Source organism: Nothobranchius furzeri, chromosome 3 (genome assembly GCF_043380555.1).
Source record: "Nothobranchius furzeri strain GRZ-AD chromosome 3, NfurGRZ-RIMD1, whole genome shotgun sequence".
Taxonomy (NCBI): domain Eukaryota; kingdom Metazoa; phylum Chordata; class Actinopteri; order Cyprinodontiformes; family Nothobranchiidae; genus Nothobranchius; species Nothobranchius furzeri.
This window is the reverse complement of record NC_091743.1, coordinates 66,392,997-66,418,478: the sequence shown is the minus strand read 5'-3', so window position 1 is coordinate 66,418,478 and position 25,482 is coordinate 66,392,997. Positions and strand designations below refer to the sequence as shown.

The 25,482-nt window shown below is 39.9% G+C and overlaps 1 protein-coding gene across 1 annotated transcript in view; it reads right to left on the bottom strand.

Moving 5' to 3' along the window:
* Positions 1-25,482, bottom strand: part of ca16b (carbonic anhydrase XVI b) — a 168,350-nt gene that overhangs the window by 126,358 nt on the left and 16,510 nt on the right. The window contains exon 2 of the mRNA XM_015958884.3: positions 4,372-4,476. Coding sequence (XP_015814370.3) covers positions 4,372-4,476 — 105 coding nt within the window. The remainder of the gene's footprint in view (positions 1-4,371; positions 4,477-25,482) is intronic.

Genomic DNA, 25,482 nt, shown 5'->3' with positions numbered 1-25,482 from the left:
CAAGTTTCTCTCTTTTATGCAGCTCTAATCGTCACACCGCAAATTCTGGTTTGAAATAAATAAGAAATTCACAAACTTTTCTCACTGTTACTCCGTTTGCTCCCCTGGAGTGGTTAGCGCTGGGAGGTTACACAGCAAGTAGAAAAGGGAGAGGCTTGCTCTTATGTACGTTATGTGTGTCTAGTTCTTTGTGCTGAAGCCTGTGTAGCACAAGTACGCTCTAGCTGGAGGCTAACGCTAGCGCGTGCATTTCTGTTACTCTCACTTGCACGGAGCAAATGCTCTTAATAACCATTTAGCTGCTAAGGCACGCTTGTCTGTCTCCTATTCACAGTCTTGGCCACTAATTACATTCCCAAAGTAATGGACAGTCCTGTGTTCCCTCAATGCTTCCCCTTTTTCTCCATACAATCAGCCAGCTGCCTTCACTATGGGGGGATTGGTGGTCAGCACAGGCCTGTTCAAAAATCAGCCCAAGACATCCAGTTCTGCCTCTAAGAGACCCTACGGCGCTGCAAATGCTAATCTGCTAAGCTGAGAAGAAATTCTAACAAAATAAAGAACACAGAACAAAACTATGTATTAACTACGTCTGCAATCATGTTTCACCAAAAAACACAGAGCACGTATGTCAAGTAAGTCCTGTTTTTTAAATGTAAGGTTAATAAGATGTTTCCCTTCTTTACCAAATAGGTTTCTCAGTTCAAACAAAACAAATCTAACTTTTTTCTATTGAATAAAAAAAAATTTAAGTATTTGAGTCCCCATTAAAACAACAACAAAAACTTTTTGAATTAGACATGACCTGGAAGACCAAAGCATGAATCAAAGTCATTTTTCTGTTATGATTTAGGCTCCAAACAATAAAAGACTGTTTAATTAAACATCTATTTTGTTATTTCGTACCATTTCAATTTTCAAGCATGCTCTTATTTTGTCACGCTTTCCGTCAAAAAAACTTTTTTTTTTCAGTCATGACCTCCAGATGATTGTGCTGTGTCATCCTGTAATAATTTTAATAAACCTCTTTTTCCATGCATTATCACTCCTAAAAAGACATGCATTATGATCGTTATCAACAGAATTATTTGGTAAACTTCTTTTCCTTCAAATGTGAGCTTTGGATGTTTAGGGGTTTATGTGGAAATCATCTGCTACAAAATGTTGGCATCAGGAGAAAACCTATTAAAGTGACTATTTCTGATGTTATTCATTCAAAAATACAACTAGAAAATGATGGAAAATTTTAGAGACATGGGCTGTGCAGTGGTGCAGTGGTTAGAGCTGTTGCCTTGCAGCAAGAAGGTCCTTGATTCGCTTCCCGGCCTGGGATCCTTCTGCATGGAGTTTGCATGTTTTCCCTGTGCATGTGTGGGTTCCCTCCGGGTACTCCGGCTTCCTCCCACAGTCCAAAAACATGACTGTTAGATTGATTGGTCTGTCCAAATTGTCCTTAGGTGTGATTGTGTGTGTGCATGTCCTGTGTGTCTTTGTGTTGCCCTGCGATGGACTGGCTCTCTGTCCAGGGTGCACCCCACCTGATTGCCCATTGACCGCTGGAGATAGGCACCAGCCCCCCACCCCCACCACCCCCACCCCCGCGACCCTACGTGGACAAAGCGGATTCAGACAATGGATGGATGGATGGATGGATGTTAGAGACACAAACAGAGATCATAATGAACAATTAAGGATGCTGAATGCAGAGTGATGCCTGGTGTATTTTTTTTTTGGGGGGGGGGGTTTCACTTAATGCTCTTATTTTGAAGAGCAGCAGCACTCCTATAATTTTAGCTGAAGAGGAATAAATGCAGTGTGTTTCCCAAGTTAAAGGTCCACTCCATACTGATTATATTCGGTCACTGAGTTTGTCATGCAGGTTGAACATGAGAATAGTCTCCTACACCTGTCTCCTGCATTAGCTTCTGATAGAAAATAGATGGTGAAACTCTAGGATTAGAAAAGCCTGACAGATCTACACTGTCAATTAACGTTCATGGACTCACCCATCTTGACTCGCGACAGGGAAGGCTGTTGTTGGTTTAGCATCCAGGAAAAAGCAGAGAACATCTCGTCTAGTAGAAGCTAACTGATAGCATTAGCAAATCTACCACACGGCAGAACTCCTCCAGGCTTGTGATGTTTGTGGAGATAAAACATCCACATTGCATGTCAGTGGTAGAATCACGTAACTATTATCCAATCAGAGGCAAGATGTCTAAATATCAGCAAGAAGCTACTTCCTCTATCCTCAAACGGGCGCACCAGAGCTTTATTTCCCTAAAGTGCAACTTACAAGACATTCATTCTTACTAGAGACTATTGCAAATCTATTAAAACTATGAGTGAAATTGACCTTTAAATCAGTGGTTCCCAACATTTTTCACAAGGATCCCCTTTCCTGACTAGTCAGGGCCGCCCAGTCCAACTCCTGCGTGCATACCCACAAATAAAAGTGAATAATTACAAGCATTACAGAGACATTCAGAGTTATTTGCCTCTAACACAGAGTTCTGATTGTACTATTGGGTGTGTTATCTGGATTTTATTAATGTAGTTTTTACAACTATAACCTTGGTAACCTCACAACCTCAGCACTCACAACATTGTAGGGAGCCCCTGCAACAGACCTTAGGTTGGGAACCACTGCTTTAAATAATCATGATTTAAATGCTGACCAATTTTAAAAAATGATCTAAAGCTCCAATGGACTTAAGAAATGTTTTATTTGTATTTCTAATTATAAAATGAAATAAAACTCAGCAAGAATGCAGCGCCCTGCTGAAATCTAGACTCAAGTGTGGTTTTGCACTAAGAATGTTAAAGTGTATTAGCAATTAGTGATTAAAATCAAAGACGGGAGTATAACAGTAATTACCCTGAGAGTGCAAATGCCCAATAAAAGAGGGGAAACAGTGATCCAGTAAGACTAAAAGCCACAAATTCACTTCTTTACAAAAGAAAAAAAGACTTCAAATTTCAAACAATAGTCATTACTAATCAGGAATGGGAGGTTAGATTAAGTTTTGATCTACAAAATAAATAAAATGAGAAGTAATTTACTGTTTTTTGGTGCTTGAGTACTTCAACTAATCAGCTGGGTAATTTCATCACTCACTGAGCCTCTTCCCATTTTTTACATTAACCACAAACACCGGCCTGGGCCAAAAAGCACTCATTACCATAGTGTTGTATCATCAAAATCATATTCCAATCGAAGAACTGAAACCGCTGAATCTCATCATCAGATAAGACACACAGACATGGAGAAAGGTGATTAAGGTTGACTATTTATAGAAGGCTCCTGTGCACAGAGGAATCCAGAAAACAAAACCATGTTTGAAGTAATTAGGCCTCTTATTATGGGCTCCAGATACCTTGTACTTTTCGAGAAAGCTGTCATGCTTGGATAGACAAGGCGGACAGTCTTTTACTGCCTCTACCAGACAACCGAGGGAGCCGAAAGCCACTAATAGGAGTGACATGAATACAAAACAAACGTGAGCCCAAAGTGAGCACAGTTCATTTTCCCACTGTGAACTGTGCAATCTCCTTGCCTAAAGCCCCTTTTTTTGCCTTTTCGTTTTTTGACTCCCGACCGCAGCAATGAAGACAAAATATTCCATCAGTGTAATCATTTCCAGAGCTGCAATGCACTCCGGTGGCAGAGGGACTGAGAGCGCTATTTTGCAAGGTGGTGTTCTTGGACCTGTAAACACAAGTGCTCCCTCCCTGAGCTATTTCAGTCAGGCGCCCTCAACCAGAGCACGCAACCCAAATTTCCCATTGGAACTACTTGATAGCTGACTATGGACCATGTTTGCATTAGTGTAGTGAAGGAGTAGAAGAACATGCTTTCCTGACCTCCTCACCTCCCTCACAGAGAAAAGAAAAATTGTACAGCAGTTAAAAAGCAAAAATTCAAACTGATTACATATGCATCAACCAAAACTTACCTTTTCCATTTCACAATATTTTTTTGCAAAATCCAACATGACTAGAAGACTTTAGGAATAGCTGTTTTGTTCATTTTAGTCCCACACAGAGGGCTACTACATAATAATCTCACATTAACAGTCTGAACATTAAATCCCTTCGCCATATGTCAGCGTTCCTCTCCCTAACGCATTAGTTTAATTACCGTTATTAAAAGCAGTGGAAACATACAGCCCGGGTACATCAGTGTATGAATACTAAAACACCTACATCAACCCTTCTGGATGCAGCAGCAAGAAGGGTAGAAAGGTCGCCAGAAAAATTGTGGACAAAAAAACAGGGAAATGACAGGCGAGTCAGAGAGGAGGTGAGCCATCCCCACCCCCCACCTCCACCCCATCTCCAGCTCAGGCCAGACTATAAAAGAGAGCTCACCTGAATAGGACCAGTAGGGGTCACCAGCTGTCCTCCTCTCCCTCATTACGCCCGTGTTCCCAGGATGGCTGTCTCCAGTGAAGCGAGGTTGGTCACCTGATGCAACTGGGGAGGGGGGGGGGACACAGAGATGGAGGTCAGAAAATCCTCTGGGACAATGAAAAAAAATGTATTTCCAAAACAGTGGAAAACAGATTTACTTATTTCAAAAACTAGCTGAAAATATTCTTTATTCAGAAAGAACAACGAATCGACAGCATCTGAGATCTTAATCAGTGAGTTTAAAGCAGCGAAGCAATAAACTATAAATATTTAATGATAAAATCCAGAGGTCCGCAACCTGCGGCTCTGGAGCCACGCGAAGCTCTACAGACCCTGAAGTGGCTCCTTGTAACTTTGAACAGGAATAATATTAACATGAATGGAATAGGGGCATGAATTTACCACAGTACACAACATTTAAGCAGCACAATGAGTTAAATGTCATGAGTTTTCATGTAGATGTTTTTTAAGGCAGTAATTCTTTTAATGTTTGTTTGATCCTGGAATTTTTTTTTATTCAACTTTCTCTAAAAGAAGCACTTTTATACATGGTTTATTGTAGAGGCTGACCAATATATAACATTTGTATTCTTTAGTTAGAAATTAAAAGTGTTGCTAAATTTCTGTTTTTTAAAGTGACAGTAAGTATTTTTTCTGGCGACAGGGGCAGTAGATACCTAAATCGTTGCAAGCAAGCAGTATTTTTGTGTTGGAGTAAGACCTTACCAATGGATGCCCATTAGTCAAAAAGCTCTAGGGATTGCAAACTTTAGCAAAATGACAAGCACATCTGACTCCCATTCATCAGTGGCAACAAGTGAATGTGTAAAACGACATTTAAGAATGACGAAAGTTTTGGAACCATTTGTTATTAATCAGTAAATGCATTTTGTCCTCAAGGGCTTCCGTAGAGGGAAACATGACATCTAATATGGCATCACCCAGAGTTAGACCCGCTCCAGTGTATTTTAGACCTGATTTTTATGGTGTTATGTTACAAAGCCGTCAATAATTTTCAGCAACTGGGCATTTTGATAGATATTTCCAGAAATTAATAGTAAAAACTACATATTGTCTCTTTAAAAGAGCGGTTAACTTGTTTAATTAGAAAACGGTAGAAAAAATAATTTGAACTGGGGTGGTGGTAGAAGGTGTTTTACCTGTATAGCATTTGTCTGTTTACATATAAAAGAAACTTTATAAACGGTGGCATTTTATTAATAAGCTACATTTAGCAGATAGACAATGTATTTAGTGTGAGAGCTGGTTGACATGTGTCCTCGTGACCCTTGGTTTGGTAAGAGGAATGCAGAAAAAAGCAACAGACTCGCACCTAAAGACTCAGATTCACCAATTTCCATAACCTGTCTTTGGACTGTGGGATGTAACAGAAATACACAGGGAAAACCTCAACAGCCACAGCAGGATCGTGCAAACTCTACACAGACGCCCAGCCAAGGTTGGAACAGGAAACCTTTCAGCTGAGAGCCAACCAATCACAGCAGACCGTGATGCCCCACGGTGGCCAGCGTTTTTGTTTGTCTGATGTTTGGGGTTTATTTGCATCTGATAAAACGCATAAATTCAACTGACAAACAACCTCGTTGGATTTAAAGGAGCATTATGCACATTGCTCTGATTTTCCAGCTCTTACTTTACGCCCAAAAAATGGAAAATATACAAAAACACCATTTCAGAAACAGCCGCACCAACGTGAGTATTCATGTCTGACTTACTAACCTCTGGAAGAAACAATAGATTTCCAGAGAATACCTGAAAATTACCAATAATTATCCCATCAATTGATCAATTCATTAATAATCTTCGTGAGAAAAGAGCATATTTTTAATAGACAAAGCCTCACAGTTCAACGGGGAGAAAGCAGAAGCAACAATGGTGATGATGTGAACAAAAAAAAGGGGGGTGGGGGGTGGGGGTGGAGTGTGCTTTCAATCCAGGTGCCTCAATTTGACACAAAGCATTAATGGGAGGTAATTACATCCATCAGGGCATCAGGGCTCTGCAAAAAACAAGAGGAGTCTCTCCTACAGGCCATGTGATTGCTTCCTGCCCTCTACACTTAGAATCCATCACATCCCTTATAGTAGCACTTCATCGAGGAATGGAAATGAATTAAACAGGCTGCACGGTCAATATATTAATATAATGTATGCAGGATTGTACTAGTGCTGCAACGGCTCTCCGACTGAGCGCCTATGTAACAAATCTAATTAGTGAAATGCAGGCAATCTGTGCAATCAAGGGTGTAGACGATCATCCCCGTGTCTTGCAGGCACAAATCTCTCTTCAACTTCAGCGGAAAAACTGCCTGAAATCAAACACTGTCAACAGAATTACAGCGAATGCTAGAGGCACAAATTGTCCTTTAGCATACATAGTCCCTAGAGCGTAGCCTCAGACTTACAACAATCAAACTCACCGGGGAAAAATTGCTGTGCAACGGATGCAGCCAATGCCAGCGGAGAAGCGAATGTCTAGCCGATGTCATTGTCAATCAGGGGCACAAGCACAACATGGGTGTTTTGTGTTGCTTTAAGCAGACCAAACTTGCTGTAGCGTTCAGAACCTGGGGTTCTGCTAATATTGTTCCCTGCAGCTAGAAGGAGGCAAACAATTGGAGAAAGCAGATTGTTTCTGTATAAAGAGAACAGCAGGAAGAGCTAAAACCAAACCTAAGATGACAATCACCCAGACTTACAGGCAACAATCACTGTTTTTTTCTTTATTTTATTTCTTTAAGTCAGCATAAAATCAGACTGGTATTCACTTTGCAACATGTTGTTCACTATTTCTTTAAACAGTTTTCACAATAAACACGCACTTCGTAAACATTTAATGGTGTCTAACACACTACAGCTGCCAAACCTATGCATCCAGTTTATTCTCACACACCTCCCGCTCAACACTATAATTTCAGAGAATTTCCTTCCAGATTAAAAGCTTTAACATCTCAGTTTTCCTCCTCTGTAGCTATGACAACTACTTTCTCACAGTGTCGCCTTAAGTCTCATGAGGTTTAAGGGAACTTTGCAACAGCAATAGAACTCCCTAGACTCCTGAAGCCCAGCCACCTTTAGATTATGAGTTGTATTTACCTCAAACAGCTCATCAACACACCTAACACCAACTTATCCCAAATGCTTCAGCCAAAGGCAACAAGAGTCCCTGTTCTTGGTTCTTGAAACCCTTTCAAGCTAATTTGATTCTGACTGACTGGTGGGGCTTTGACATTGGTGCGTTTGTAATTTGAGTCATCGAATACAAGGCATTCAGTCGTATGTTTGAAAGGGCAAATAGTTGGAAATCGCCTGGGGTGAAGAGTCGAGGCTTGAAAACACCTCACCAGCATTTTAGCACCTTTGGTATGAAATGCCCCACATAACATGGAGAACTTCACAGATTTTTATACCAAATTTAACACCTGATGCTGGCCTCAGGCAATTTATCTCACACATTCCTTAATTTGAGGCACAAGAACCCAACTTCACCCCTGACTAGAGCCGTACCCTGCTAGACGATTGGCTCTTGATGACATACTTTAAATTAAATTACATTTTTCCTGAAAAAGTACATTTAAAATAAGATGGAAAAGCCACAGTATCTCTACAGTCACCCATTGTGGCCATGCTCTGCAAAATATAAGGTAGAGTACTGAACACCAATCAGGGATCAATATCGCCCACTCGTTCAGATATGTCAATGACACCTGGGGCAAAGTCCAAGTTCAAGGAGGAGAAACCCTCACTTAACACATCGACTTGGTTGACAACAGCATTAAATTCACTGGAGGGAATACTAAAGATAACAAGTTCGCCCTTTTTTTAGACGGTTCTGGGAGCATTAAGCTGGATGGAAGTTTCCAGACTGAAGTACATCCAGGAAACCTCCACACACAGATCAATACATTCTCTTTGACTCTCACCAACCAATGGAATACTAACCGGATGTCATCAGAACGCTGCACCACTGGGCTGAAAATGTACCCACGGAAATACAACTGAAAGAAGTACAAATACACCAAGAAAGAGCGTCACACACTCATCCAAAACGAGGATCTTTGTTGAGTCAAAGAAAGGAAAAGATAATAATAAAAGCAGGCACTCCTTTACACCCTCTGACACAAACTGGACCACATCAGGAATTAAACACAAGCAGGGTGTGGGATATACGGCCCGTGTCAGCAAGGAGCACTCACACTTTTATGTAAGGAGGAAATAAAACCAACGCATGGCTCCCTGGGTCACGACTCGGCTGTCCACATGCATGTCAAAAGATAAGGGACACATGACCAAACTAGGCACAGAGAAGATGAACGTTTCCAGAGGGCCTTAAAGGATGCTACCGCTAGTCCTTTTCACACATCAGTAACACCTTATCAGTGACAAAAAACAGTATTGTTAAGCTGCAGCTTTGTTCACAGACCAAACAGAGAATCAATGTGGAATGATCGTACAAAATGACAAATATCGATAAATCAGCTTAGTGACGCCACTTACTTCAAGCAGTGGTCACAACATCAATGATTTCCTTAGAGGAACCCAAACTCTGTTTTAAAACATTAAGTCAACGTACAACAATGGACAAGGCTCTAATGTTGGCATGTCCCAACCTTTCAAACAACACAGGGTCAACATCAACAAGTACTAATGGGCCACAATTTTTTTAATTTCATCCCAACCAAGAAAAGAAATAGGATTTTATTTTTGTGTTTGTTCAAAAACACATTAGACATGCAATATGTTATTGAAAAGAACAATTATTTGTTTTTCATACAAAACTTATGTAAGACTGTAGCTGGGAGGCCTTTGCCTTAATGAGATTTGATGTATTGGTTAATTTCTACTTTTTTATTATCTTAACGTTTCTTCAGTCCAATGTCAGTCACAAGAAAAAGATCAGAATTGTTTTTCTCCAACTGCACCATCTAGAGGCTGAGGACAGTATTTAAGCTTAAGTCCATTTCCCCACTTCCTCATTTAAGACTCGATGGGCCCATCGTTCGTGAACGACCACTTTTAGCCGGCCATCAGAGATACATGTTTTACAATTATTATTCTCACATTGTTGCTTATTCATATACATGTTTAAAAGACTTACTTACCCATAAGAAATGTCACTAACTCTGCATGTGTCCTAATACATCCCCGAAAGGTCACGCATGATTAACATCTGTACGTAAGCAGATGTCGAAAGCTATTGGCTAATGCTGAGCGGCACTTGCTTCAAATTGCATGGGGCTCTATGGGACGGGGGCGGTCATAGCAAAAAAATAACTTAAAACTCATCACAGTACAGGGTAGGATCATCACGTTCGTGGATTTAAAAAATAAAATAAAAAAAATCATACATAACTCCTGATTGCAGGTTACATTTTTTATTTAGTCAAAATTTACAAATGATTCCTTTAAGTCTGTTTTTTATTCTTATTTTATTTTTATTTTTTGTCAGTGAGTGTTTGTGGTCCAATTTACTAATCAGTTCATTTAAAAGTAAAAAACCTTGTTAATAAATTACTCAAGACTAACACTATGGACTAGACTTGACCTTTCACTTTTAAAGGTTGAATGTGGAACAATTTAATAAAAAGCTACATTTTTTTAAAATAATACCTCCATGGTATGAGGTGTGCATAATGAAGGTACAGTATTTTCTTTTAAACCTATATTTTAACTAAAAAATAATCTAATATTTATTTTGACTGGCACAACACTGGGTTTATGCTTACATAAGCCATACCAGCCAATCGAGGGCACCGTTGCAGTTTGCCAAATATGGTAAACAGTCCGCTCGGCACAGAGTGAGTTTAGGTGAAACCTACGACAGATGCACCGGATAAAAGATTTCATGTATCGGCAGTGAACCTGGTATCCCATCAGCATGAAGCCTTGTTTTATTGCTGCAGCTACAACCTCCTCACACTAGATGTCGCTTTGGTGTTCATGTTCCTTATTCTACCTTTAAATATGAATAATAATAATACACTTGAACATAAATAAAAATAAAGTTCTTATCTATGTCAACAGCCTACTAGGAAGAAAAAATGTTTACTATTCTTAAAATGCAGTTGAAGTACACACAGAATCACTGGTCAGGTAGGTAAGAAACATGTGATTTTAATACACGTGTGATGTCTGGGACATACGGTAAAATGTCTTCAAGGGTCAAAAATGGATGTCCAGCAGGGGCGTGTCCAGGGAGTGGCCTGGGGTGGCACATGCCACCCTTAGAATCTGATTGGCCACCCCAGGTGCCACCCTACTAAGTTCCAGTTTAAATTGACTTTACATTGTCGACAAAAGGCTTGAGTTATAAACTCCAAAAATAGTGTGTGGTAGCATGCACCTTTAACATTGTCTTCTAGCCCAGGCCTCCAGAACATTTCTGTAGTATTAATATTATTTATTATTTTTTTCATATTCACATAAATAGTATTTAGAGTCCCACTCAACTCCAGTTGGTGGCAGTAATGCAACAAGAAGTGACTTGCTAACCACCACAAAACTAGAAGATGAATAGAAATAAATGGTGATTGTGAAATGTGAAACTCCAAAATTCACTAGAAAGTAAATAAATAAATAAACGATTTGTTTAAATAAATAAATAAGCATAACCATTGGTGCCACCCATGCATAAACAAGTGCCCCACATGGGCCACCCCATTTTAAAAGTCCTGGACACGGCTCTGATGTCCAGTTGCCTTTAATTAAAGCACCAAGGATTAGCATGGTGAGGATGAATGAGAATCTACACAAACATCAAATAGAAACTCTCTTTCTTCCTCACACACACACACACACACACGCTGACACACACACACTTTTAAGGGCACTTAAGATGAGCTGAGCTCTTACTAATAGTTGCATCATTACCAAGAATTAATTAAAGCAAGCACAACATTGAGCCAAATCTTGACTTGCACTTAAAGTCGGCGCATTACTGACTCCGGGAGTGGCCTCCACCAAGGCATGAGCCACTTCTACACCACTTCCCAAATCAAATTCACTGCTTGAAGGGAGGTCACAGAGGCTGCGTGAGCACAGTCATAAATGGCTGCTTTGTTAATATCAGATATACCCATTTATTACGGGGAAACACGGGTTAACCTAAAGTGTGAAACAGGGAGGGAGGGAGTCTCCTAGGCTGGGACTCGGAGCATATTTGAAGGCAGGTTGTGAAACAGGAGGGCTGCACAGCCTTTGATCAGAGAGCATAGGAGACAGCACCATGTCAACAGTTTACACACATCCATGTCAGCCGTCCCCCGTGGGCAAAGGATTAAAGCCACAGCATTTCTGATAGAGCCGAGAAGACAACAAAGTCGGTGCTAGGCCTGAAGGAGACAGGAGCAGCGCCACACTCAAGCAGAAATACAGGAATAAAGTCCAAATAAAAAACAACACTGGTAAATTAAGGAGCTTAACACAAGTAGCTCAAATGAGACTATACATACAACCAGTTTAGCCTGGATTTTCTCTCTTTTTAGAGAAAAACAAAAGGTTTCAAAAGAGCCACAGGAAAGGCATGTACTGTATATTCCTACAAAATCATTTTCCTTTCCCATCGCCCCGAGGGCTGTTAAATCATCTACACCACCATTAAGCCCCACTATTTGTTCCATAATATCACATGCAACAACAAGCCAAGAACCCCTGAGAGCCCTTGAAAAACAGCAGCCTAACAACAACCACAGGAGCATTTAACTTGCATTAGTCATTGGGGGACAGAGTTAAAATATCAATCACCCACGTTAGCGTCAGATCTGCGAACGCGAAGGGTAGCCGGCCTGGCGCATTTGTCACCTGGAGGATTATTGGGGGATGATTTTCAGCTCCCAGATGTGTACTTACGAAGGTACAAGTTCAAGGTGGTTCCTAATGTTTACTTTCTAAATGTACAACAGCAGGTAGAGGAAAAATAAACATTGCATGGAATCGTGTCCTGTTAGAGAAACATAATCACGCTCATCAACACATGAAAAGAATCTGAAAGCAGATCCGCGCACATTTAAATGAAAATAAATGTACATTTCCTATAAGCTAGTGGAACCTCCAGAAATAAAACAGAAGCGAAGGGCTTGTGCAGGAGAGGTGCTAATCCTTTATTTGTACCTATTCACAGTCAAAGCATTTGACTTTAAAAGGATAAAGCTGTCAAAATTCTGTATGTTTGCTATTATCAACAAAATCCCCCTGAAAACACCAAACCCTGCAATCCTTAGCTGTATATCATTACCACAGATCTTTCCCACTGAGGATTGATTTTTTTTCTCTTTCTCTCTTTTCTAAGTGGCCACAAATAGAATGTTTTATTATCAGAAATTATTTCCCCAAAAACATGCGGGCGGTGCCATTTTCATACAAACGTTTCCGATTAATTGAGGACTATTTTCTAGATAACGGTTCGGTATGCTGATATTTACTGGAGGAGGACGATGGTAGTGTGTGTGTGTGTGTGTGTGTGTGTGTGTGTGTGTGTGTGTGTGTGTGTGTGTGTGTGTGTGTGTGTGTGTGTGTGTGTGTGTGTGTGTGTGTGTGTGTGTGTGTGTGTGTGTGTGTGTGTGTGTGGGAGGGTGTTGACTTTAAATAAACTACAGTGCCAGTGTTCGTGGTAATAAAAGAGCATGTGATGAAGGGAATAAAATACCTCCAGCGAGACACACTGATGTATTTTTAATTGGTTCTGATAAAAAGTTGGATCTCCAGCACGGTCTCCAGTACGAGCCTCTGTCAATGCATCACTTCCTCATTGGTTCTGGCCCTTTTACCAATTTAAGAGGGGGAAAAAAGCCCGATAAACCCCCATTACAGTTGCACAGCTCCTGTGTTCCTATCCGACCCCCAATCCCCCCACCCCCCACCCCAAAAATTGATATCATCTCTGAAAACAAAACTGAGTAGTGCACAAAATCAGATTAGCTCCGCTAATTTGAGTATTCCTCCAACTATTATATAAAAATAAAACAGCAAAAAATACAAAAACGCAGTAAACCTTCTAGACAAAACCCTGGAAGAGTATGCATTTAATTAACGATCCATTCTCACATTATGAGGGTGCATATAATGAAATCAGAATGATGATTTAAAGGCTTAAGTAAAGGGAAGCGCATGGGGGTTGCTGCAGTGTTGACGTTCTGCTTCAGCGTTACCCTGCTTTGCATTCCAGCTACATGCTGCCGTTTTGACAGTAGTTGTTGTCAGAGAGGGCAACACAGCTCATACCATCCCCGGTTTCTCAACTTGTCCCTATAATTAGAGGAGGAGAGAATGCATTTCATTAAACTTACTAATTAGGCAGACTACGGTCTGAATAACGTTTACGTTACTCTGTCTCGAATCGTGCCGGGTAGAAGTTTTCTCAGGCATCGCGGGTGCACAAGAGGATGGGTTTTTGATCTAAAATTGATATGTACGGTGGAGGGGGTGCAAAATGACGGAGACAGCTGCCGTCTAGGACAAATTCATCTCTGATGCGGAGAGTCTGCTGTGAAATATAAGGACATCTGCTCCGTTTTCCGTTAACTCACATCTTTATGACAGGCACACTTAAATTTCAACTGTGCTCCTTTTTTTACATATCACAGTGTATGTGCAGTGCATGAAGCTTAAACCCCATTAAAGCGTGAACCGCTGTATTCACAGGAAAGAAATACAAAAACCTGTGCTTCTGTTATGCAGGAAAGAGGAAAAAAATGCTCAAAGTGGAGCTTGTACACGTGTTTTGCCTTCCTCAGTAAGTGGGAAATGTTGCAAGATATCCCCGGAAGTGTTCGTGACACACCAAGGACCTCGGGAACATGAGAAATGCCAAGATCAGCCAGTGATACGGCACAGAGGGAGCCGGGCCTCGGGGCGAAAACATCAAACTCTGAAATAATAACACAACGACTCAAATCCCAATGCAGATATTTAGACCCACGCTGCTAAACGCAAATGAGCAGCTTCAGCAAAGAGAAATCCATCAGCATCCTTGGGCCAGAGAAATGAAGCCGTGTTACAGTAAAATTAGGCCAATTAGTTTAGTGTTAAGAGAAAAAAATCATTCCTCGACTGAAAAGGAAGGGAGAAAAAAATCATTCGCATCTTTCTTTTTTAAAGAGCATATCTGTGTTCACACCTGTCAAGGCTTTGTGTTCATCATGCTAATTGACAGGAAGTGCTACTGCATGCTAAATATTAGGATGTTAGTCAGTGCAACTCGGAGTGCCAACAGCCTAAAATGCTAATTCATGGTAAGATGTAGGATGGTGAAGAGGCAGAGTCTCAAAACTTACGTTTTCAAATGAGACCGAAAACACGCGGCTGTGAGCGTTGTGCATGTCACAGCCTTGAGCTTCCTCCCAAACAGAGCGCCGTTTTGTTTGCTTTTCATTGCGGAACTCAAACAACAAGGCAGCAGAACAAGAGGAAGGGCAAAGGAGCCACGGTTGACTTTCTCATTACATTTAGTCTTTTGTCTAAACGTATCTTGATAAGGCCATCTCATTACGATCCCATCCCAATGCGTCGCCAACCTTCAGCACACACAAAAGGTCAGATGTCTGCACTCAAAGGGGGGGGGGGGGGTGTTCTGCTTTTAAAAAGGTAGATCGTTTGTGCTAAAATATTACATAAGTCAAGGGGTGAGGAGGCCCGAACGGAGTGATGTGTCATGTGTTAGGGTCTTCTTAAACCTTTTACCACAAGGGAAAAGTGAGAGAAACAGTACATCATGTGTCAGGCTTTGATGGAGCATGTGGGCGAAAAGGTCTAGATGAAAGTCTCAAGTGTATTCAGTCTTCCTTAAATACAAAGAAGAAAGAAAAAGAGGAAAAAAATGCACACACACACACACATCCTGGCATTTATTCCCAGCTTAAAAAGCTCTTGGTAAAGAACAATCGCTCTATTGTCTGAGCAAGACCCGACTTCTGAATTAAAACCACACGACTTCCTGCAGACAAGTCAATGTTTAACATAGCCAATTATAGCTACTCCTCCAGAAATGATGAAATTATACAGTAAATCTTAAGTGTGTCAATCAGCTTTTAAATGTGCTTCCAGGCTGATCCTTGTACAGTGAATTAAAGGCATTAAATAGCTGGAGTGATTACTGATTGAGTGCATCAGGGGCTCTGATGAAAACCATTAACAAGATTACACAAAATCAGGCCTGTGACCCTTCCTAGGCCAGATATGGCTTGTTCCCTTCACGGGCTACAGTAAACAAGTTCCCCGTCCTGGCGCGCGCACACACACACACACACACACACACACACACACCACACACACACACACACACACACACACACACAATACCGGCAGGACGGGACACAGCAGCTTCAACTGTGTCAGGAAATTTTACTGCGTAAAGTGAGTTTTCATTTTTTTCAATATGTGGCAATTGGATCACTTAAGTGCCAAGAGCTTATGAGGTCATTCTTCAAGGCATAGTGTGCCGTCCTGCATGGATTGTCTAGTTATTGATTCTGAAATATATTCAGCTGCCTCTGGTGGATCCATTACACTCCTCACACATTAATGGTGTCCATGAGTGGTGATGGTTGATTACTGGTAATGTAAATGGGTCCATCCTAGGAGCATGACACCGGCACCGCCGGGGTCAGGCATTTGCTCCAGGCACGGCACGGCCACCCAGCCTTAAAATTTACGACAGCCACTGTAACTTGATTTAAACAATAAGCATCAGCAAAAAACGGCACAGAGTAATTGTCAGGTTATGAAATACAACGGCGGCTGTGCAGCTGAAATGTTTGGATTTAAATTAAATACCTGAAGAAATGTGCCTGAGAAGAAAATGTGTGCCGAGTGCTGATGAAAAATACCTAACCTTTGGGTCAGTGTTAGCCATAAATAAAAACAGTGCAGCAGGACTTAGCGTGCATCACTTCCAAACGGACTCGTCATGCCTGCCCAGGGCCATACAAGCAGTAAGACCTCCTCCCTTCCTCTTTAAATGCTCTTTGATGTTGGCCTCTAATCAATACTTGAAGGCTGAATTTAGAAACGACAGATAAATCCTTGAAGAGCATTGCACCTGATACTTCTCCAACATCCTCTGTTGTAATCTCACTAGTGCTTAATATCAGGTTTAAAATAACCAGGATGTAACTGGGCTTCAAAAGGAAGAAGTGCATTTTACCAGCCTGCTACAGCAGAATATAACACTTTCTAACACATTTACATCATAACATAAGTGCAAAAAAATACAAATCTGTGTTTTATATAAGAAATCTGACACCATTTCTGGTGAACTGAACATCAGCAGACTACGCCACATGCCGTGTGTCCATTTTAACCTTGAACATTCTTCCTGGATATTTTTTTCTTCTTTTAGGGACTAAGTAAATAAAATTTACTTTCAGTGCAGGCTCCTTATACTCCAACACTTCCTGCATCAGCAGCACTCATGATGCAATAAAATGTCCCCAACAAAACAAGCCATCTAAAGGATAATAGGATATAGATGTATAGAGCAAAGGAAAACTAAAGTATCTGAAGAGCGATATCTAACACACACACACACACACACACACACACACACACACACACACACACACACGACAAAGTGACATCAAGTCATGCTTTTCACAATGTGTTATTTCTCAAACTGTGTAAGCTAATATAGCACAAGTGCGTCAGTACAGCTATAAACAGTTTCCTATTTAGCATAAAAATAAATTATGAACTACACCTAAATCACATTTGTCTTATAATAGCTTAATTAATACATTAACCTAATATTTGTAATTGCTTTATGATTAGGGACTATTGACTGTTTAGTATTTTTGCATTTTTTTATGTGGTGAGTGTACAGTTGGATACACCTCCAACCTTGTAAATTTACTTAACATCTCACCAGAACCCACAATTTGAAGCCAGAACAAACAGTTGCCCCCTAGTGGCTGGCCGATGACGTAAGTCCTGCACCAATGCGTAAAACAAACATCTGCTTAAAGTGACGATGTGTATTTTCCCTGGCGATAGAGGGCAGTACATACTTAAGTCACTGCAAGCAAGCAGTATTTTTGTGTATTAGTAAAACCTTACCAACGGATAGCAATTAGGGTGAAACATTCCTGGGTGCACAACCTCCAGTGTAACGACAAGCACATCAGACTCCCTTTCATCACTGTCAATGAGTGCAGAGGTAAATGTGCAAAACAACGTTTATGAATGGCAAAGGTTTTGCAACCATTTGGTACAACTCAGTAAATGCATTTTGTCCTCACAGGCTCCCGTAGAAGAAAACACCACATCTAATATGGTATCGCCCAGAGCCTTAGACCCGCTCCCATGTATTTTAGACCCTAATTTTATTGTTAAATGTTACGAAGCCGCCAATATTTTTCAACAACTGGGCATCATTTAATTCACTTTCAACAACATGTTGATGGATTTCCAAAGATTAATGGCAAAAACGACACATCGTCTCTTTGAGAAAATACAAATTGGATACTTTCTGTGACAAAAGAAGAAGACATAATTGTTTGTTTTTGCTAAATCTGCTATTCAGGATATTGATTTTCTCTTCATTTTCATTCGAGGTAGAATAGTCCACAAGTATCCTACCAGTAAAGGTTCATCTAATCAGTGGCTATAAATTTTACTTTGTAGTACTCTCAGAATAAATACATTTGCAAATGTATTGAATTATGTAAAGTTCTTGTCGAGACAGTGTTATGCTAAAGAATGTCACCCTGCCTTGAGTAAACGGGGATAGTTGGTAAACTACTTGGTGCATTACCACCACCTAGTGGTTGGTTAGAGTGCTTGTGTCAGGTACTGGAAAGCAAACAAACAGCTATTTATCAAGATGTTAGTCAAACCACTTATCCAGTTTTGTATAATTAAGAAAATCTGAATTTTCAGAAATCTTGTTGAAAATGTAACGATTTCTGATCAGTGCCCCTTCCTTTTTTTTATTGGAAAACTGTCATATATGTGTCTAGCTGTTCAAACTGATTAATCTGTTTATAAAGTCATTTGACACATTTTCTGAACCCTGTAAAAAGTAAGTACTCTTCCAATTACAAACAGGCATATGGTGGATGAGTTGTTCAATGTTTGCAGTGCCATGAATCCAATTTTACTTATTTACGCCTATTTGATTTATAACTAATGGCCCAAATACCACCAAATTGTTCTTTCAGATTAATTCGGGAGGAATAATGATGAAAAAGTGGCAAAAAATATGTGGCATGCTAAAACGAGGTGGCCATTAATTAGCCAAAAGGGATTACAAGACTATTACAGTACAGGTCATATCACTCATGACAAATGAGGACATCTGCTCAGACCACAGCTCCTCGACATTCGCTCCATTTTGGCCTTGTTTTCATGTATAGCAGCCCGGTGGCTTTCTGTGCTCAATCAAGACACAGCCATCCACATTTTACATCAAACATACTGAGGCCACTTTGGCACTGATCCCATCATCTACATGCACTCACTCAAATTTGCAGAAAAAAAATCTAGGCCCTTAAATGTGTGATCGTGAGCACAGTCGCAGGAGCAAACAAAGACAGAAAGGCAGCATCCAATTGAGGGGCACTTGGCCGTGACTCACGCTACTGATTCTAATCAAATACCACACCACAGCTGAGTGGTGAAGCCGTCGCGTAACCTGCCTATAGCTGCCAATCTTCTGACCTTATAAACTTGGCCACAGAAAACTCCCATGTGATCCAAATTCGGGAGAAAAAGAACATTGGACCTCCTCTACACTAGCTGTCCTAACATCTATTAGGATGAAGAGAATAAGTTCCAGCTTAGAGAGGACAAATACCAAGCTGCAATTTAGGTTAACTTGTCAATTATTCTAACAATTGTTTGTTAACCAAATTGCCTGTGAGATGTGTGAAAGTAAATAACAAATCTGGAAATTCATGGTGATATCTTTCTTTAATTAGCTGCTATGAGGTTTATTAAAGTAAGTAACCAGCAGCTGATGACATTTATAAAATATGATTGCAAGGCAGGTTGGCAATTTCAAACTTAAAATAACAGCAACACAATTTACCTAATAACGGAAATTGTTTTCACATAAGTTGATCCTCAGCAGATAAAATTAATCTTTTATCTTTAGGTCTGGTGATGCGTAATAGTCAGACTTAAGTAAAACCTGTTGGCCAAAACAAAGATGTATCTTCTTCCATTCCTAAACAACCACTTCCATCATAACCAACAAATGTTCCTTGCATCTTAAGTCCTTTAAACCCCTGTAAATCTAGACGTGACAGCAGTACGCATGATTGTCTTTAGAATCGTGACGCGGACGCAATAAAGTGGTTGCTAGCTCCCATCTGCTTGACCCAGACTTTGCAAATCCATGAGTGATTAGTAGTTACCTTGGGATCTCCTCTGCAGTGATGAATGCATGTGCCGTACTTTCAGCCTAGCAGTGACAATAATGTACAGTGGCTGTCTGCTTACCTTCAGTTTATGTTGCTGTCTGACAGATAAGCATGCACAAAGGAATTCGTATGACAGCACGGCTAAAATTATCCAGGGATCAAGTGGAAGGCCTTTTATTGGAACGGTTCAATAAATTCAGCTGTTGACTCTTTCGTCATAAAACTTCACCATCTGAAAAATACGAGGGTTCCCTTTGTTGAGGAAGTGTAAAACAATATGTTTCTGAAATATGAAAATGTCAAATGCAAAGGCCACGGTATTCAAATCCCAAGTTAATTAGGGTTCCACTACTCGGAAGGTTTCAATGTTTGTGTTGAAGAACAGAAACATTTGCATTCCCTAAAGGGGTGCATGTCAACAGGATCGATAGTGTAGTCTGTGAACTCCTGTTCTCTCTCCAAAAACGCACTGAACTCAGCAAATCTGCACACCAGGAAGCTTCTGGAAGTAGTCAACACCTATTTTCATTACTTACTTTCTCAATAACACAGATGCTTTTTTTTTCACTAAAACATATTCCGCTAAAGATTAAAACATCCCAGCTAGGATTTCAATTGTCCGATATTGAGCACCTGGAAGAGGCCATCCACTACCTGAAAAGCGTTACGGGCTTTCAAGTAACATAGTTAAACACCAATTATCCCTTTCCTTCCATTGATGTTTTAGTGCTTTCTCTACGAGAGCTAGCTGAAGTGTTAGAGAAACAAACAGAACATCAATCTCCCTCTAAACCCAAAGCCTCAGGACTGATCTCTCAGGGTGTTAACTTAAGGAACAACGGGGGAAAAAACACAACATTTGACAAGGCTTTAATGAAACTTGTTTAACACTAGAGTGGACGGGAGTATATTAAGCTAATTTTACTATTTGACATTTGGAATAATTGAATTGGTTGTGACCCTTTTATTTTTCTTCACCTGATCTTGTTACGCTGATTTTTTAATGAGAAATTATTTTCCTAATGTAGATAATGATCTGTCAGGATAATGAAGAACAGGACTGCAGACCAATACAAGTTTTGTCTTCAGAAAAAGCTTTTCAGGTGTCACAGGTGGGTTGATAGTTTAAAGCCCTAATCAATCCATTTGACTTTTTTTTCAAAGTCTGGGTCCCCTCTAATAAAGAGAAAATTTTTTATAACAAATACAGAATTTTTAGTTTGTGAAGGAAAATAAATATTGGCATTCAGATTTTACAGGACCCTTGTTATTATTATTATTATTTTCTAATTTCAATAGAAAAATGTTCAGACTTGTTAAGGTCACTGCCAAAGTATTGGTGATTCAGAACCAATGTTAAACCAACTCTGTCTGATATGCTTAAAAACCTAAATGTCACCAAAGTAATTAACACACAAATCAGTATTGGAGGGCTTTTGAGTCTCATCAATACATTTTTATCCACAGCTTAGAAATTCAAATATTATTCAGCAATATTTACAACAAATCTAGTCCTGTCATAATTTATTGTAGTCATGTCTGATTATTTTACAACACTTTTTTATTAGCTTTATCAATTTATTCAATTCCGCCATGGAGATGGGGCTGTCCTAGCATGAGTGACCCATTTAGGGTCAAAGGTCGGAGACTATTTAAATATTTTCTGGTAAAAAGGCAACATTCATGGTTTCATCAACTTCTGCAATTGGTTGAAATCAAATCAAATCTCGTGAACAGCTCTTCATCGTGCATGAGACCAAAGTCTTTGTAGAGAATCGTTCATTTCGACTTTCATGAACACACAAGCTCGCTCACACACACACACACACACACACACACACACACACAGAGAGAGAGAGAGAGAGAGAGAGAGAGAGAGAGATAGGAGAGACACTTGACACACCCCTTCAAACGAGCTTCATTTGATTCAAAAGAGCCAGTCTCTTGAACAGTTCCCAGAGGTAAACGACTCACAAATGAATGATTCCCTTAAAAAGACCATAAATCCCAGACCATCCCACGACCACCACCATGTATTTATTTATTTTTTCTGGAGTGTTAGTTTGAGTGAAACTAAGAAAAAGTGTATTCATTATTATTCACTATTTGTTAATAATAAAAGTAAAAAGTGTGTTTCCACCACCGGAACTTCAGGGTAAATTTACCAGAACTTCCCAGCATGTGTGTGTGTCCACTTCACCGAGCCAGGCAAACGGCATTTTTCGGAATCATTCGGAGTACCTGAAGAGTCGCTGAGCAGAACTTTTGGTTACCTCACACTGATTGGTTGTAAGTCAGTAGGAAATTACATACAGATTTCGTCCAAAACATCTGGCACTAGAAGAGTTGCTTGTGAAGCGGATTGGAAGCAAAAGAAAATAAGCACCGATCATGCTGCTTTAAAATCGCCGTTAGTAAACTCCCAGAACCAATAAATATGGAATTCCCCCAGAACTACATAATTCACGAGGCTTGTTGTCTCACGGAGTGTCGCAAAAAACTTCTTGTGGTCAGTGAATGCCACATTTATCACGCAAATGCTTTTGTCCTCCAAATAGATTAAATTAAGATATACTTCGACAGAATAAAACTTTAACTGTTGTTAATGTTACCGTGGATGCTTTTTGGCGCTTATCAGTGACATCACTCACTGCTGAAGCAGTCGCAATATACTAATGTCTTAGCAAAGTCCTGGAAGAGCTGAATTTGTATTTGTAACACCTGAGAGGAGTGGGACATGTCTACTCACGGTCAATTTCCCTGTCCCAGAATTTACCCTGAAGTTCCAACAATGCAAACATGCCTAAAGGTCTCAGATGACCTCTGTTATTCTTCTTAAAGATGCATTAGTGAGGTTCAGCAACCCCTGAGTGGGACCAATTACTCATGCTTTGGTTATCTATAGTGCCCACAATTAAAACGAAGCAATAATAGAATGGGAATTTTTATCTAACAATAATAAATAAAAAGAACAAAGATAAAGAAAATGGTTAGTTTTAATAGAAAACACAAAAAGTTATGAAAAATATATTTATTTGTCTTTCCTCCATAATAAAATACACATATCCATAAATGCTTTCATATTTCCATGACTAAATATTGGGCTTTAAGCATTATTCTCTCTACAGCTAAATGCTCATGTATTTCATTGTCAACAAATCTGATCAATCTCAAGCCTGAGTGTATTATTTTATACTGAACGTGTCTTCAGTGGCCCAATTCTAATATAACTCACATGAATACTAATAAAAGATATTACATCCACTTACTGTGAAGCAAAAGGTAAATTTCACTTTCTACAACTGTTGAACTTGTGCAAAGGTTAAAATTTAAATCCTCAAACACACCTGGATTCCCATTTAAACAAGCCTTTTTTAAATTCAGCACAGCACCCCGAGCTGATGAAACGTGTGTAACCTATAATCCCATTTCTTAACTGATCGTGGTCATCATTTATGATAGCGTTTGCATTTAGAGACTGCCTGTTTAGAATTTTTTTTTTGTTTCCTTGTGTCAGAAAAAGAAAAAGACAGTCACAGAAAAACATGAGCACAAAGAAAACACAGAGAGGGTCTGCTGACCCACAATAACACAATAAAGGAAAGAGGAGCCTGAAGCTTCCATTGTCTCCGCTCTCCACGGGGCAGCATTGACTGACAGTTCAGCTGTAAGTAAAGCTGACACAGTATCACATCGCGGCAAGATTGTTAAGGGGGAAGCGGACATAGCAACTGAAGGACAAAGGACATTTATTGATATGGCCAAGTCCTCCAGTGCAGTAGATGTCCTTCAGTGAAAGTGTCTTGTTGCCTGGATATTAATCACTATTGTCACCAAGCGCAGGAAATAAGTACACTAGGTTCCCCCAATGGCAATTTTCTTCCCCTGTTTCAAACCCACCTGGTCAAATCCAGTTAGAGAGTGTGTGTGTTTTGGGTTTAATGTCGCCGAGACAGATGAAATCTGTCTTGATCTGGAGTGAAGTGGCTGTGAGTCATTGTGAATGATTAAAACGCTACTGTGACCAGCTTTGAGTGTCTTGGCTGAAAGACTAAGTGAACTCAACCATATGCATCAAGTAATAAAGCGATGACTGATTGCCTTGATTAGCATAAGTTAGACAAATAAACTGCTTAATCACTGATAATGTCCAATTATCAAGGTTTTCTCACAAAATAAACAATGTTTTAGGAAGGTGCGTCTCACTTTGACTGAAATATTTCCCTTTAATGGGAGTTTTCAGTCTTTCCAGGCACTGCGATCATATTTCCACTGTCAGAAAGTGAGCTAATATTCAGCAGGCATATGACGTTCTTTTCCACTCCAGGCTTCCCTTGCCATATTGCAATGTATTTATAACACTGGAACAGTCTTTGCCAGACTGATGTTTTTTTCTAAAGCACGAGTTTCAGCAGCGAATGTTTAAATACTAATGGACAACAGAAATTGTATTAATATTTAATCGTGTTTTTCATTTGTTATTAAATTTTAACACAGATATGTAAAGACTGAGAAAGAAAATCTGCTGTTTCGCTTTTGATTAAAGCAGCTGTATTAATTAAAGAAAGAAGAAAAGAAAACACATCCATTAAATATTCCTTGGCAGATTGATTATATATGAGCTGGAAGTGTGTCTCTTATATAAAAGCAAAAGAAGCCCCAAAAGCAACTGCCAACATCTCTGGGAATGCGGTTGCTACAGAGCAGACTGCTGGAGGGTGCTCCATTTCTGAAACTTATGAAAATCCCTGAAGAGACATGACAACATCGTGGCACAACTGGAAATCGATGTAGCCAGTGGACACATAAGCCTTCGTTCGCCCTGATCTCACATATGTGCTGCTCATTGTACCATCAACACCAAACGAAGGCACAGAAATTCATGCTAATGTGTGTTTGACGTTGATCTGAATATGGATAATTAAGGAAAGGCTGCTGTAATGTTTTAATTGTACATATGGCCTAGGGCTGGGCAATAAATCGAAAATGTATCTTTATCAAAATGTGTGACTCTTATCGGGATTATTTTCCCACGTCAATAAATTTGATAATAGAAAAAATGAAAAGATGTGTGTAGGTTGGCAACATTCATGTCCCTTTAAGATGTACCACCTTGAGTCACGTAAAAATGTGACTCAATTAGAGCTGAAACAACTAATCGATTTAATCGATTATAATCGATTATTAAAATAGTTAACAACTTTTTTAGTCATCGATTAGTTGTTTAATAATCATATTTTACCGCATAAAGTCTATTTTTTACCACAATCTGACATTGGTTACAATCTGTTAAATTTGCCGCCAGTGTGTGGCAGTAATGAGCCACTGATCTACCAGTGGAGCCGTAGAAGAAGAAATGAGCCAATAAGTGCCCTCGGTTTTCATGACGTATCACGTTACTGACGCTCATCTTGCTGTGAGAGATGGCGGATCAACAAGAAATACGGAAGAAAAATAGAAGCGACGAAACAAGAGAAAACCCGGACAAAAACCTCACGAGTATGGGAGCACTTCACTAGATGCCTTGAAAAGACCGGTGACCTGCAAAATATGCAAAAACCATGGCACGACGGAAGCACGACGTCCCTAAGTGAACATTTGAGATGAAAACGTGGGGGCTGATGCAGCAGAGGAATGTCCGGTAAGTAACAGAAAATAAACAAGCTAACGCAGATCACATTTGGGACTTAGTGTTA